Source organism: Carettochelys insculpta, chromosome 5 (genome assembly GCF_033958435.1).
Source record: "Carettochelys insculpta isolate YL-2023 chromosome 5, ASM3395843v1, whole genome shotgun sequence".
Taxonomy (NCBI): Eukaryota; Metazoa; Chordata; order Testudines; family Carettochelyidae; genus Carettochelys; species Carettochelys insculpta.
The window spans coordinates 24211911-24228112 of record NC_134141.1 but is presented as its reverse complement, the minus strand read 5'-3'; the positions used below and the strand labels follow the sequence as shown (position 1 = coordinate 24228112).

The 16202-nt window shown below is 41.6% G+C and overlaps 1 protein-coding gene across 2 annotated transcripts in view; it reads right to left on the bottom strand.

The window, feature by feature from the left end:
• Nucleotides 1-16202, bottom strand: part of CEMIP2 (cell migration inducing hyaluronidase 2) — a 75009-nt gene that overhangs the window by 53790 nt on the left and 5017 nt on the right. For both annotated transcript variants that reach the window (XM_074994772.1, XM_074994774.1), the window contains exon 2: nt 1658-2000. In XM_074994772.1, the coding sequence (XP_074850873.1) occupies nt 1658-1988 (331 nt within the window). In that variant the 5' untranslated portion in view covers nt 1989-2000. The remainder of the gene's footprint in view (nt 1-1657; nt 2001-16202) is intronic.

Genomic DNA, 16202 nt, shown 5'->3' with positions numbered 1-16202 from the left:
AGGAAACAGATATTAAAGCAGGCCCTGCTGTGATAACCACTAGCTGCAACTATAATGAATCCTTTGGGCCCAATTCTTTTTTTATCCCAGATCATTGCTTAAACTGACTGTCTAAACACTTAACCCCAGAATGCCCATGGAAGAATCTGAACAAACTCTATATGTTGACTTCAAACTTTTAAATTGATTCTAGAAGAACTTTTACAAATCAACAGCCTCATCATCTCTACAATGAAACTGACCTAGAACTTTACTCAGATGTGTACATATATTGATCTTTTAACCATAGCAACTCTCTTCTTTCTTTTGATTAATAAATCTTAGGTTTCATTAATAAGGATTGGCTGAAAACCTGTATTTGGGTGAGACTGGACGCATTAATTAACCTAGTGGGCAACGTGTCCGTTTTAAGTATTGTCTGACCTACTCCATGAAGTTAGTCCTGAGTAAGAACTCTTCCATGCGGCCACTCCCAGAACTACAGTCACTTACATTTGGCTGTTTTAAAGCCCATGTTGTTCAAATGAATCCAGGTTATCACAAATGATCCAGGTCACACAACAGAACTGACCTCATCGGTCATCTACCACCCTAATTTTTATTTTCTTCTATACCAATGAAGATAAACCTTGAACAGCACTGGGTCAAGAACAGAACTCTTTGAAAATCCATTGGAAATATCACTGCTAGATGGAGCTTACAATTATTTTTTGAAAAAGTCGCCTAACCAGTTTTTAAATCTGCTCAAAAGGTGCTACGTTGATTTTGTGCTAATTTGTAAAATCAGAATGTCCCGCAGCCAAGTCAAATGACATCCAAAAGTACAAAATATTATGGAGTTAACTTATATCAACAAAACTTAAAATGTCAGTTGTTATGACAACACCTAATTTGCAAAAAACAAAAACAAAAACCCCAAACAAACCGATCCTGATTAATTACGCTTCCATCCTTTAATTCTTTACTGACTGTATCCCTTACCAGTCATTCCAAGATTTTGCATGAGACTGATGAGAAGTTCACTGTCTCAGAGCTAACCATGCCATCCTATTTATCCTTTTTAAAATACAGGTGCATTAACTGTTTCCCATTCCTCTGCAACTTTAACATATGTTGCAATACTGGGAAAAACACAACCTCAGTGGTACAAACAGCTCATTGATTAATTCTTTTAAAACTCTTCAGTGCAGGACCTGAGATATACTAACATTAAACATTTTATGTGCTGTTTAACATTCCCCCCACCCCTGTTATTGCTGAAATAGAAAGTATTACACCTAATCTGTGAATGCATCATCTAGCCTCTTCCCAAATACAGAACAGAAACATTTTGGTCCTTTCTGAGTCATTACTGACAATTTTACCAAGCCCATCTAGTAATGGAGATAGAGCTACTAAAATTTAATTTATTCCCAATTATTTAAAAATCTTATTTTTACTCTTGGCTTTTCTTCTGAATTGTCTGGTTTCAAACTTGTTAACAACGTTGCTATCAACTTCCTCTTTTTGCACGTGTTAAAAATAATGAAACACTCTATTTGTTAACTAGATAAATATCAACAGATAAATATTCATTTTAACATTAACACTGATGCCTGTTAAACAATATTCAAAGATGTTTAACTTGTACTAAGACTTCATTTACACAACATCTTACCATCTGGTGCATATTTTGAAGATATTCCCAGGATAACTGCCAGTGCAACAAAAAATGAAAAGCTAGAAATGCCAAAGCAAATCAGAGTATTTTTATGCCTTTTCCTTCTGCGTGCTTCTGCTTGACGGTGCTGCTCCTCTGGTGAAGGGGCAAATGTTGCACGGGCTTCTTGTCCTACAGATGTAATTTTGGCTGAAGTTTGGCTCTTTGGATGTGGTGATGGACGAAAAGGAACAACTTTCCCTGGGACATATCCAGAAGATCGATGACTGCTCCCATTCTGAGGTTGAAGGAAAACAGGGGAACTCCCCCTGGGATCAATGGGTTGCATGTTATAAGGTCACTGAATGGGGAAAAAAGAAAAAGAATATATGAAAAACAATCATATCATGTAAAGCATACAAGTTACATGACTATACGCACCTCTCTCTCTACTAATACTGTACCAATATTTTAGTTGCTAAAATTTATTTGCCATAACATAATAGTTCAATACATTAGGTCATAAATGAAGTAAATTTTTCTTAACAAAAAAATTGTTTCAAAGAATCTAAAAGTGGCAATTTCTCAACATTTCAAAACAATAAGCATGGATGGTAAATATACATACACATATACCTCACTACATTTTTAAGTAAATGCTTCTGTGTATGATTTTGTGATTAAGAGATTACTAGTTTAAACAGTAAACCAGCTATGTCAGCACAACCCCCACAATGGACACGCTGAGAATGACTAAATGTAGAAACTGAATAAACTCTTCATTGTTCTTCCTTCAACAAGTGAAACAAGAAATTCTCTTCACTTCATATTTTAGGTACCAAAGAAGCCTCCTTTCATTTAACATGTACAAATTCCCCCTCCTTTTAATGCAGTTGTGTTAACATATATAATCAGTACAAGCACAGAGGCTCTGCATGCAATAGTTTTTACTTACAGTAAGGCTTTGTTTGTAGGAAAGGTGTGTCTGGAATGCTTTTATAAGCAGATCACCTGCATCCTGTTCAGCAAATTCTCATTATGCTTCTTTTTGCCAAGCTATGTGGGTTGTGATACAGAGTCTGGGAGCTATGTGACCTCTTCAGACCCTTGTGCTTATCACCCAACTTGGAGAAGGATTTTTGTTCCAGTTGCTAGCAACCCTCTCTCTCAGGGAGCAAGTAACAAAGACCCATTAAAAATATGGTTCCCAGACCCACACCATTCTTGCCAGTAATTCAGACGTGACAAATTTCAATTTATGGCCTTCTCTGCAAGATATATAATTTATACTATATTGCAATTTTTTGTCTAATATTTACTGCAAGCAACACTCTGAAAGTCAGTATGTATCCCATGAAAATTTCCAGTAGCAGGATATTTGAGAAAACTCAGTAGATTGAATATATGTGATATTTGATCTATTAATGACTATACGTGCCGTTAAGTAACACATACTAAATAGCAGATGAACGACAGAAATAAGAACCGAGAAACAACGAGACAAAGATCCTTTGTTCTCCTCCACTAACAAAGGAGTCCTATACTATATGTTCTAAAATGCTAGACACATTGATGGAGAGAAATGACAATGGTAATCTTATTCTGATGAATAGTAACGAACTTTGTGTCTCACATGCTGTAAAACTGTTTCAGGGTGAGAAAGACTGTTGTTACAGATCATGCTGGATTGCCATTTCATAGGAGACAATGTATCTCCAGATGCTCACACAATGAAAGAGAAAAGCACTGAGACATTAGCTAGAGAAGGGACAGCAGAGGGCAAAGCACAACTTGGCTCAAATCCTCTAGAGATTCTTTCAGTGATCCCTTGCACCTGCTCCTTATGGCAAATGGAATTTTCAACATTCTTCCCTTTATTTTTTCATAGCTGTTTCCTGAACTCATTTACCTAACCCCCATCCCCAGATTTACTGTCCAATATTTCACAAGAATTTGAGGAATGGCTTTATTTTACCATATGTGTATTCTAAACATAACTAAACAACTACTAATCTGAATCAGTATTTTATTTAAGAGCAACATGCAGTCTACAAGTGAAATTATTTTGCAGCCTTAGCCTTCTTTGTGAAAGACAAAATTTACTGCAAACTGGACCAAACAACAGTTATCCTCAAATAGAGTAATTCTAATCATGGAAGTGGATGACATTTTAGAGCAGACTAATATGAGAATTTTCAGATATATGAGCAATGCTCAACTCTGAAGATTAAATGCCTGAATTTATAACTCTCAATCACAAAAGTTTTAAATGCTGCAGAAATAAAATAGAATTGTTGGGCAATAATTCATTTCAGAAGTTTAGGAACTGCTGAAGGAAACTGATGCTGCAATTCATGTGCATTCACTCACACCAGAAAACTGATCTGAAATAGTTGCTTGGGAATGTCATTTTGTTATTTGTAAAAGTTTCCAAATTTTCCATGTCAAGGTAAGCGATGATGTTCTTCCAAGCACAGGCACCAACTTCCCTTCCAGTTAGAGGTGCACAATCCCATCCTCTGTCCCCACTCCATGATTTCTCTCAAGCCTCCACTCAGCCAGTTATTTAAAAATAGACAATGTGGGCCATGGGACAAGGTGGGAGGGGAGCCTAGGTCCATGCCCCTGGAAAGGGCAGAGCTTAGGGCAGTCCATTCTTAGCACCACCTGGACCATGATGCTGGGCTCCCCCTTGCTCAAGACACACAGATCAGTGCTGTCGCCACAGTTCAAGGGGACCCAGAGCTCAGGCTGCTGCCATTGTAACAGTGGTGGTGGCTGGAGCTCTGGGCCCCTTTGAAACAGCTCTGATTTCCCCAACCCCATTGACAAGCCTGCCTCCAGCCCACTTCTTCTTACCCCTGCTCTGCCTCCCATTCCACCCAACCCCCATCCCTTCCTGTCTGGAACATGCCAAATGACACAGGCCAGCTGTTTCATGGCTGGCAGGAGGCACTCGGAGTGGGTGGGGGGGGGAGCTGCTCAGTGGGGCCATTGGTGAATGAGAGGTGCTGGGGGAAGGAGGACAGAGGCAGGAGACTGGTAGCAGAGAGTGCTCAGCACTTGCTAATTTTTCCCCAGGGTTGTTCCATCTCCAGAGTACCTACACACAGTGGGAGCCAATGCTTCCCGAGCCAGATGGGAACGAGGTGGCTGCAGACCATCAAATCCCTTCCACCCCACCCCCAAAATTAAATGTGAAACACTACCACATACAAGGTCTTACACAATCAGTTTTCAGTCCACCCCTGCTCATTCCTCGCTGCCACATAACCATTAAACATTGCGCATTTAGTATTTCCCTTATCCTCTCATCATTTTAAATTCTATGGCAAAAAAGAATTTTCAGTTCTAATCCATTATATCAACAAGTCTGTGTTACTTTTTGTTTGAAGTGAGACCTCCTATTTGAAATTGTTGGTTTCTATTGGTCTTTTACACTTTCTGGATTATTTTAAGCAGCAGCACACCTCTGACCCACACAAGGTAAGTCTACACTGCAATTAGACTCTTGCAGCTGGTCCGTGCCAGCTGAGTCTACCTTGCAGGAATCTGACCGTGGGGCTGTTTCATTGTGGTGTAAATGTTCCAGACTGTGTCGAAACCAAAGCTCTGGGATTGTCCCACTTCACAGGGTTCTGGAGTCCAGGCTCTAGTCCAAACCCAAGTAAGCCGGCCAGGCCCAGCCTCGGGTGTCTAACTGCAACATAGACATAATAAATACTATGGCTCTGTGCACAGAATAGCTGTGCATTTGCATAAAGGTACCACCTAAGACTGACTGTACAATATGAAATGGACATTTTCCTCTCAGCTTCTGTTCAGCTCAGTTTCTCCCCACTACCATTTTTGATTCCCTCTCAACATCAATTTCACCCACAATGAAGATTCACTGTTCCCTCTTCCAGAGCCCCACAATTACAATGGAAGAAAAACAAAAAAGGAGATCCTTTGTAATTCAGAGTAGCAAGGACAGTGGCCACAGCAGCAACAGCTATAAACTCTGGCTTCATGGGGAGCCAGGGGAGATTTCAAAGAAACACTGGCTGGCATGTTAACATCCTGGATGACACAGGAGGAGTTTTTTTTATAAGGTGTTTCATTCTGTAGCCACCTATGCTTGATGGTGCAGGTCTTTAAGCCCTCTGCTACAATTCCAATGAATTATATTCACTGGTTATAGAGTTTTGCTTTTTGGTTAATTTTTGGAATTACTCCAATACAAGTGAAAGCTATCAAATGATTTTGGGATCAATTAACATAGCTGTCACAAAGTTCAGAACTCACAACAAATCTGTCATGTAATTTAGGTGTCTTGTGCTACACAGTACAGAGAACCCCGTATGTAAGAATGCTAAACATTATACTCCTCTCTCTCCACAAAAGAAAGCTTTGCATCTTTTAATTTATTACATGTTAAGAGCTTTATTCAGAGCTGCATTTAAGCACATGCTTTAAATACTACTCAAGGAATCAATATGTATGTGCTTAATAGGCGTATTAACTTTAAGCACGTGCATAAGTGCTGCTCAGAATAGGAATGTTTTCCTAACTTGGAACCTAAAGAACCAAAAAGAGGTATTACTACTTTGACAATGAGAAAAAGAACTCTATTTCACTGGGGAAATCTTTAAAGAAAATAAAAAGCAAATTCTTGCAAATGTATTAGTTGCTGTTCCAACAACCTGAATTACAAGCAGGAAACAGGATCTACAGGAAAGTGAAGTTTTACTGTAAAAACAAGGGTGTGCTTAAAAAGAAAACACCTATCTTCAGTAGTATTGAGTACCCTTCAACTGCTGCTGACAAAAGTATCAGAGAGGTAGCCGTGTTAGTCTGTATCTTCAAAAACAACAGGAAGTCCTGTGGCACCTTACAGACTTAAAGATATTTTGGAGCATAAGCTTTCGTGGGCAAAGACCCGCTTCATCAGATGCAACTGATGAAGCGGGTCTTTGCCCACAAAATCTTATGCTCCAAGATATGTTAGTCTATATAGGTGCCATAGGACTCTTGTTGTAGAAGTTAAAGATGCTCTGCACCTCAGAAGACCATGCCATGCTTATATAGATGATTAAGTATGGCTTCAGATGCCTAATGTTGAGCACTGCATTTTAAAAAGGAGCCAAGTCCCCTTCTTGCCTTGAGTGATTATTCTAGAGAAACACAAACCTTCAGAGTCACTATTCCACCTCCCAGAATCCAATCCTGTTACAATTTTAAAAAAACAAAACTAATTTACTGCTGAACTCAACCATAATGCAATGCTTCTTTAAACACACAACATTTAAAGGATTTCTAGTTTGTTCAGATAATTCAAAAAAAAAAATGAAAAAAAAAAAAAGATGCTAATAATGTTGCTCTTGGCTATGAAACATTCCAATTCCTGTTCATGAACTCATATATAGTCAATCTCAGACTGAACAGAACTCAGAAAGAAAGCAAAAAATCAAGGGGAAAAATGACATCAAAAAGGCCATCTCTTTCACACAATGTGACACTAACATTGGCTGCTACAGCTTTCTTGGCACATAACCAGACCCTTGCTTGGCATGGGTCCAAGAGGTTAAAAGGAAGGGATGGAGAGATGCAGAGGGAAGAACAAAAGGATATAATGTGGCTCATAATTAGCAACGAACTCTGATACGGCAAACAGAAAGCATGGTGATTTTCTGAAAATTTGACAAGTACAAACCTGCCTGGAGTCTACTCATCAGCTAGCACAGGGATTTTATTGCACAAAAGACAAAACAAAACAATAGTCTTCAAGTATGGCTCTAATATATCAAGACCCCAAACCAGCAAATCATTTGAAAACGTGCTTATCTTTCAACATGCAAATAATCCTAATGAAGTCATGCTAGGCACATCTAAGTGCCAGCATGTGCGTCTGAGAAGGAAACATTTTTCTCCACCATGTCTAAAGTTTTAAACTGTTTATATACTATAATCAGAGACTGTTTAATAAGAACCGATACTTATTTACCCAGATTCATGAAAGCAAAGTAAAGAAACCCCTCATGCTGCATGTGCATAAACAAAACACAGAAATCACAGGGCTTCTCTAATTCATGAGAAATACTTTTTTTAATTCTACATTCCCTATTGGGTTTCAAAAATATAAAGTTATTGTGAATATTTGATGTCACACTATTTACTGACTACAATTTAGGATTGTTTATCCTCTTGCTGGCCCCACTGCCCCAAATCATGGTATTAGAAAGTCAGACAAAATAGAAAGCAGAGTGTAAGCAGTGAGATACAGAATCCCCAGGACAGAATTTTTATGAAAAAGTCAGCCTTGTAACTCAATCTCATGTATTATGTACAACATGCAAGAGAAAACAGTAAAACATAGTGCTTGGATCCAGTATGGTGTCAGACTCATTCAGGAGAGAGGACCAGAGCCCATAATAAACTATGGTCCAGAGCTGGAAAATAAAAAAAGTATGCCATGTGCCCTTCAAACCATGAGTCCCCCCTACTCCACAGTGTCCGAAGGAGTTTTACAAAAAGATCAGAGAGAACACAGCTTTGACACTGTAACCCAACTTTTCATTCACTTTCATTCAGCAGCAGTACCCACTTGTGCTTTATTTCTGCTTTCTCCATCTCTCCCTGTTCCCCGTTTTCCTCCCTGTATTTTCAGGCAGCCATTCCCAAACCACATCTCAAGGACTTCACTCTCACCCCCTTTCCCATTCTACCTGCTAGTATAGTCAGTAATTAAATAGTTAATATTGGCATTTAAGTATCATCATTAGGCTGTAGAGCCATCATCCAGGGAGATTAATAAAAATCAAGGGAGTTCAAATGAGTCATTGATTCAGAATGTCTGCCGACGTAGGCAGATATCACTGTAGCATTTCCACTTTGCTTGCTTTGGCAGATTCTCTCTACAGCCAAGAGAAGTAGATTTTTTTTAAAAGAACAGCTTAGATCCTGCATAATCTGAAGGTATTACTCAGGCCATTTAAAGTACGTAGTGTGCAGGGTCCTGTGAATGATGTAGAGTGGAGTCACTAAAAATGGGGATATAATCTTTTTCCTTCTACTCTTGTATCTTTTTGTAACATACGAAAGCTCACCTAATAAACCATTTTGCTAGTCTTTAAAGTGCTACTTGACTGCTTTTTGTTCTCCAAGAAAAGTGTTTGGTGACAAATAATCACCAAGGCAAGGCAAGGCAAGGCAAGCTTTCAAAAGACGTTAGCTGAAAAGCACTTTAAAAACAGAAGTTTTGAATCTACAGTTCAGTTTTCATTCTGCTAAGATAAAAGAAATACATATATTTTGCACTAAGATTCTGCCACTGTCTTGGCACAGTACAATTGAGGAACGCCAAACACTTGTGCACATTAGTCAAGTATGTCTCACAATATCCCGTGAAGCATGGTATCTAGCATATTTTCCATAGGACTAGCATATCACGAGTGTCAAAGTTAGAGGGAACTGATAGTCTGCCCCTTTGTCAGCTTGCTTTGCAATAGCAACAAAAGACCAGGAGGGATATGAAAAAGTTTATTTAAATTATGAAGTAAATTATCTTGAATATCCTCCTTACAGGGCTGTGTTTGTAACATTTCTTGCCCCCCAAAAACACATGTATTTTCTTTAAACTATACAACCACCTTTTGCATTTCCATTCCCAATATAACTTTTAGCAAGAAGAAATTTAAATGAATCCACATCTATAACAGACAGCTCAGGGATTCTCAAACCATGAGTCAGGCCCTCAAAGTGGTCATGACCCTGTTTTAATGGGACTACCAGGACTGGCTTAGACTTGCAGGGACCTGAGGCAGAAACCAGAGCTCTACCACCTGGGACCAAAGATGAATCCTACAGGCTTTCACTGTGCAATAGAGCTAAGGTTACAGCCACCTGCCTGGGAATGAAGCCCTTGGGCTTCTGTCCGTCTTTCCCCCACCCCCAGCCTGTAGCAGCAGGGATCAGGCGGACTCAGGCTTCAGTCCCACCTCTTGGGATTGTGCAGTAATTTTTGTTGTCAGAAGGGGGTCAGCATGCAATGAGACTGAGAACTACTGACAAAGGTTATTAAATCATCCGAGTTTCCTTTCTGAAAAGACTCTTTCCAAAGCATTTTTTTTTTCTTTTAAAAGGTAGAGCTAAACCAGTTAGCTTCTTCCACAAGTTACATTGGGTAGGACTTTTCAGTAACACAGCATTCTGGTATCTCAGGTGCTATATGGAATTAATAAGCGTGGTGCCCTGTCGAGGTGCAGCACAACCCCAGTTAAAGCAATGGGAGGAGTAAGTAGAGTGGATGTGGACTTTCAGGATGTATGGTCGCACATGGCAATACTTCCAGCCCACACAAGGAGCTCTGGTTTAGAGCTGGGGACAAGCATTATCAAAGTCATGCCATTTAAATCTTGAGGCTGTGGAAAGTCCAGTCACATATGTGACAGTAGCAGCTCTCAGAGTCTCAACAGTACATCAGCTATCCATATCCAAACTTGCTCATCTGGGCAAGGTCTTCTTGGGACATCAGTAATCAGTGTTTTTCCTAAACCATGAGGAGCTGGTATACAGCCAGTTTCCTGCCTCCCTCCTCCCCCCACCAGGGTTCCCATGGCTGGAGCTGCTAGTGGGGCTCTGCACCCCTGCCGGCTCCCAACCCCAGAGCTGCTGGGGTTACCATGATGGGTCCGCAGGGCTGGACCTGCCAGTGGGGCTCTGCAGCCCTGGGCTGTCAGGGGGAGGCCATGTCCCCAGGACTGAAGCTGCCAGTGGGGTTCTGCAGTCCCAGGGCTGCCAGGGTTCCTCCATCCCTGGCCAAGTCCCACAGCACTGGGGCTGCTGGGTTTCACCAGGCTCTGGCCTGTTCCCTGGGCTAGGGCTGCTGGATGGGCTCCACGGCCCAGCCAGCTCCCTGCCTCAGGGCTGCCAGAGTCCCCCAGCCTGGCGGGGGCTGCGAGGTGCCGGTACGGTGTATTGTCCCACACCAGCACAAAAAAAAACCCTGACAATAATACTTCCAACCTTGTTCTCAAACTCTTTCACACTCTGAGCCTGAAAAGTTGGGTATGCTGAATTCTACCAACTCCAAATCAATCAGTGGAGTTCATAAGAGCAGCCCTAGTCTCCAGCTAAGACCTTTCTGCCACAAAGAAAGATCCCAAACAACAATAAGCTTCATGTCAATCAACAAAGACATCCACATAGCATTACAATAACTCACCTAAAACTATGATGCCCCGTGGACAAAGGCACATAAATAACACCTCTAGCCTTACAGGTGAAGTCAAGATGAGGTGAAAGCACTAGTCAGGCAGAACATGGATATTCAATTCACCTTGATTTCTGTTATTCTGGTCTTCCTAAACAGGTGACTAAATCCAGACCGTCTTCAAATGAGTCCCCCTTCCATGCACTTGTTCTCAATTCCTGTTATGATATTTCCATACATCAGCAGCAAGGGCTGTAGATCTCTCAAGTAGCAAGGCTCCATGTACACATTTACTGGAGCTTGGGGTAACGTGTTTGGCATGCAAGGCTTCCTGTCCCATGACAAAGAGTCTCCAGATCTTATAAGACAGAACTACTGCAAAAAGACAAAAGTGAAGCTCTAGCACCACCTGGCACCAAGAAGCAATCAGGTTCTTGAATTGGTATGTTCAACACAATGTAATTCCCACCGTCCTTCATTTGAACAGGTATAAGTAACCACCTGGCATGCCACCTTGGTAGAAAATACTCCACACAGCCCAATTCTTCTCTCTGGGATTTATCCCTTGTTAATTAATAGGCTGGCTAGCATATAATTATGTATCATGTCAATAGTATGCATTAAGTACCAGTAACATTAAGCACAAGTATTAAAACAGTGAAACAGCCTAAAATGGTCTATACTGTAACTCTGTTCACTTGTGCCAAGCAACTATTTGGCAAAAGCAAATAGGAAACTTGCCAAAAAACAAGATACATTCATTTCTTGTGTTAGTACAAGCTTCACAGACCAGTGACTGGACTGATAGTATATAAAAACAAAGATAAAGAAGGAACAGAACAGCAAGGTAGGGAACCGGAACAAACTGATGTGATAAATAATACCAGCTGAAATGTATAAACACAAGGAGCGCACATTCTGCTTGAACTGAATGTAATGTGGCTGCACAGGACTGCTTTTTGGAGACCAAAAAGTAGTACTCTCTCTGATACGTGTGTACATACCACATTAATAAACCTGGCTGATATTGGTTATTTGTTTACAGTATATTTCATAATGAAACAGACCAAAGTCTGGTCAAATGATTATACAATTTATCAACACCCTGAAGCCCACTCCTTCACAAGGTTCAACAAACTGTTGTTCAGCAACATTGCAAACAAAAACCCTTTGTTCTGTTCTGAAGAAGGATGATGCCCCAGCTATCTATTATCAGAGAGCTAGCCATGTTAGTTTGCATCTGCAAAGACAACAAGAAGTCCTGCGGCACCTTATAGACTAAACAGATTTTTTTAAGCATAAGCTTTTGTAGGCAAAGACCCACTTCATGAGATGCATCTGATGAAGCAGGTCTTTGCCCACAAAAGCTTATGCTCCAAAAAATCTTTTAGTCTATAAAGCAGCCACAGCCATTGTTAGACACTAGTCTCCTGGTTCAAAGGCTTATTAAAACATTTTCTCACTGGTTCCCATGATCCTCAGCATCACCACAGGGATCATGCACAGTGCAGTGAGAGCATTCTTCAGAGCCTTCTTGGGCAAGACATTTGTGTTCACAGAGCTGCTACACCCTGTGCAAGACCTCCACATACAGACTATTTAAGAGCGTGACTTCGTTCAGAACCATGACCGGATTCTTCTGCCTATCTCAAGTTCCCTGCACATCACAGCATACATGCCAACTGGTTGAGCAACCCAAGCAAGATTTGCTGTGCAGAGATACAAGATGTTGGAGAAAAAACAGAAAACCATCTAACAGCATCCTTTACAAGAGGAAGTGGAAACAATTCTGCATCTGGCCCTCCCAGAAAGGGCCATCTTTTCAAAAAGATTCCTGTTTGCAGAAATCCCATGTTCTCCACCTGACAAAAACCAAGACTAAACGTGACTTCAGTCTGAGTTCATTGTGCTACAAATTCCACCTGTCCCCATTGTGACAGGTTGGGGCTCCTCATTACAGTACCGCCTGCTTATTGTCACTGGGATTAGTTCATCTTGCCAATGCGTCCTCTCTTGGTGGTGCCTCACCGCCATCACTTCTGTTTCACACACACATTAGGGACACACAACACTCCCAGGACCCCAGTGTCCTCTCCGTGACACAGCCCTCTGGCTGTGCTGCTCCTCCCCTTTCTAAAGGGCCTGCAGTCCACTGTCTAACCACTTCCTTCTGTAGCCACTGTAGCCAGTAGTCTGGTCACTTCCTCAGTGGCAATGGGAGTGGGGAGAACCCACTCCCAATACTCTGGGTCCCAGCCTTCAGGGACCCTGTAGATGGCAGCCACATGTTGTGCCACTTCCACACCATACTCTCATTACCTTTCCCTGAGTCACTTCCCCATGGCCCCAGCACCCTCTTATCCTTGCCTCAGGGCCTGAGCCTAACAGTCCCTGCAGCCCCATAAGAAGCTGCATTTAGCTCCTTGGGTCTCTGTCTGCAGCACTGCTCTGTCTGAGGTGCTTGCTGCCTTCCATCTGCAGGGCAACCAGTCCATCTGCTCCTCAAACTCCAGCAAGTGACTGAAGCTGCTCTGCAGTCCTTGCTATATGGGCCAGCCCAGCCCTGGCTGGCTGCTCTTGTAAGACCTTCCTTAGGGTTCTGTTAGCCCCCTGAGATCCAAGCATGGGGCAGGTACACCATCACACCCTCCAGTCCAGCAATCTGTTATTTTGTTTTAATAGACAGCAGGTTTAAAATATACAAAAGCAAGTACTTTTCCCCACACAGTCAACCTGCAGAATGCCTTGCTAGAAAAGGTTGTGAAGGCCAAGACTAAAAAAGGAGTTGAAAAAAAAAAAGAATTAGATAAATGCAAGAAAGAAAAGTCCATCACTGGTTATTAGCGAGGATGGGCAAGGATTGTGTCCCTTGTCTTTTTTTTTTTTTTTTTTTTTTTTTTTTTGCCAGAAACAACAAGGGATAGATCACCTGATTACCTATTCTATTCATTCCTCTGGAGCAGCTGGCCTTGGACACCGTCAGACGACAGGCTACTGTCTAGATTGACCTTTGGTCTGACTCTGTATGGCTGTTCTTATGTTTTTAGTAACCAAGTGCGTTAAAGGCTTGAACTGTGCCTGCCTACGAACTGTCTCTGGCACCAAACTTGCAGTCTTGTAAAGCCCCCATTCGAGCTATGAGACTATTCACTTTACCATCTCTCCATAAAGATTCCTTTCCTAGTGGCCATCACCTCAGTTAGGAAACGTAGCAAGATTAGAGCACTAATGCCAATCTACAGGACTCCCCACAGCGATAAAGAGATGTTGAGGCAGCATCCCATATTCTTATCTAAAGAGATTTCCAAATTTCATGTGAATCAGACATTCAGTTTCCCATTTCTTTACTAAACCCCATTCAAACCATTTGGAAGCTAGGTTATACACTAACTGTAAAGAGTCCTTTGTTACTATCTACAGAGAACAATGCCATTCAGGGTCTCCCTTATCTGCAGCCTCAGGAACAATTCCAGGGGTCAATTTATCTTGAGAGATGGTACCTAAGAATGGCCATACAGCGTCCGACCAATTTACAACAGTTTAGACAACAGTATACAGATTACAAAATGTTTTATGCACACCCACTACAAAACCCTGCATCTGAAGGGCGCATGTACCCCAGATTTTGATCAAGCCGACTGCAACCATATTATATGCATTGAGCCACCACGAACAGGTTAAGCATTAAATTTGAACAAGCAGTTTCTGGAGGCAAGGTCAAACACGTTTGCAGGCTCTGCTAATCTGTATGGTAGGAGGGGAGACAAGTCTACAATTGAGAAAGAAAGCAAATAAATAGAGGAGAACCTTGGAGTTTGGGCACCTTTGATATAGGAGTTTTTTATGACTTAGATTGTTAGGAAGGTTTGCTGTAAGTAATTTATTTGCTGTTTGAAGAAATGATGACCTAGTAGGGTCACTATGGTCCGAGCATTTTGTAAAAGGTAGCTACTATAGAATTAGATAGAGTATACTTTGGAGCAGTCCTCTGAAGCTATCCTAAGAGGAATTTTTCCTAAGATCTTATTCTCCTGAGTGGAAGCAGCCAGCCATGACTGAACTGCTGCAATTTATTCAACAGGACCCCAGATTTTTGATATTTGGGATGTCCTAAACCTATTGTTTGTCTCTGTATGCACTTAAATATAACAGATTGTAGTTTTGGATAAGGCAGTGGTATTTTGTGCCTGTACTGAGTACTAGCACCTCTGCAGCCTCAGCCATGGCATTGGCTTGGGGGAGAGCCACTGAAGTACTGACACGTCTTCCCTACCACACAGAGGAAAGAAGAAAAAAAAAAAAAAGGCATTGGATAAGAAAATGCATAACTGCCCTCATACAGGCTCAAACCTGCAATCTCTGGAGCTTAGTGCAGGCACCTCTACAGCTTGAACTGAAGGACAGCTGGCTCTCAGCTTAGGCTGCAGAGGATACTTATTCTTTTTCTGTGAGGTCATCTAGGTACCACTACATGGGATAGTTAACTACACATAAGGCTGTGTCTAGACTAGGGTAATTAGGGTGTTGGGAGACTGCTAATGAAGTGCTCAGGAGTAAAGGGACTTCCACATAGCGCAGGCACTTCCACGTACCTGCAGCTGACCCGTGGCTATACGCAAGCCAGCACTTCAAACTTTCACACTAAAGGTGCCGTGGGGGAGATTTTGACTAATGAAGTGCCGCATATGCACCACAGCACTTTATTAGTAATCTCCTGACACCTTAATCACCATGCCCCCTTGGAAACTTGGGGCTAGTCTAGACACAGCCATAGATGTGTGGGTTACATAGTTCCCCTAACTGAGGGAAGCAAGTCCCGAGTTTCAAAGACCCAGCTGAAATCCTGGACAAGCCCACACTTGTAACTTCCCACAGGCAGACTTGAACCTGAGAAGTTTAGTACAGACATCTCTACAGCTTGAACTAAAAGCCAGCTGGCTTGCAGCTTAGACTGTAGACTTCTTTCTCTGTGAAGTGGTCTAGGTAGCAGTACATGTGACAGTTAAGTACACATAAGCGAGTGGGTTACACATGCTCAATTTTTCATCAGCCAAAACACTGTTTCCACTGACTTATTCCTGACACTGCCTGCAGTGAAACAGTTAAGTCAGCATTGCTGTGGATTCTGAAAACTGTGGGTAACATATGCTGCTTACCTTAGGAGTGTTTCTTTTGTTTAAGAGATGTGCTGGGCTGTTACCTGGAGCTTTATCCACACATCAAAATATTACTCCTGGCACCTGCCATCCAGAGCAAACCCAAGTTCGCACAAATGTTTCTACATTTTATTTAGCCAGGCCTCTTCAGATTGTCCTCTTACCTGGTCAGGGAATTGCTGCTAGTCCCCACAAATGGAACCCAGACACACAG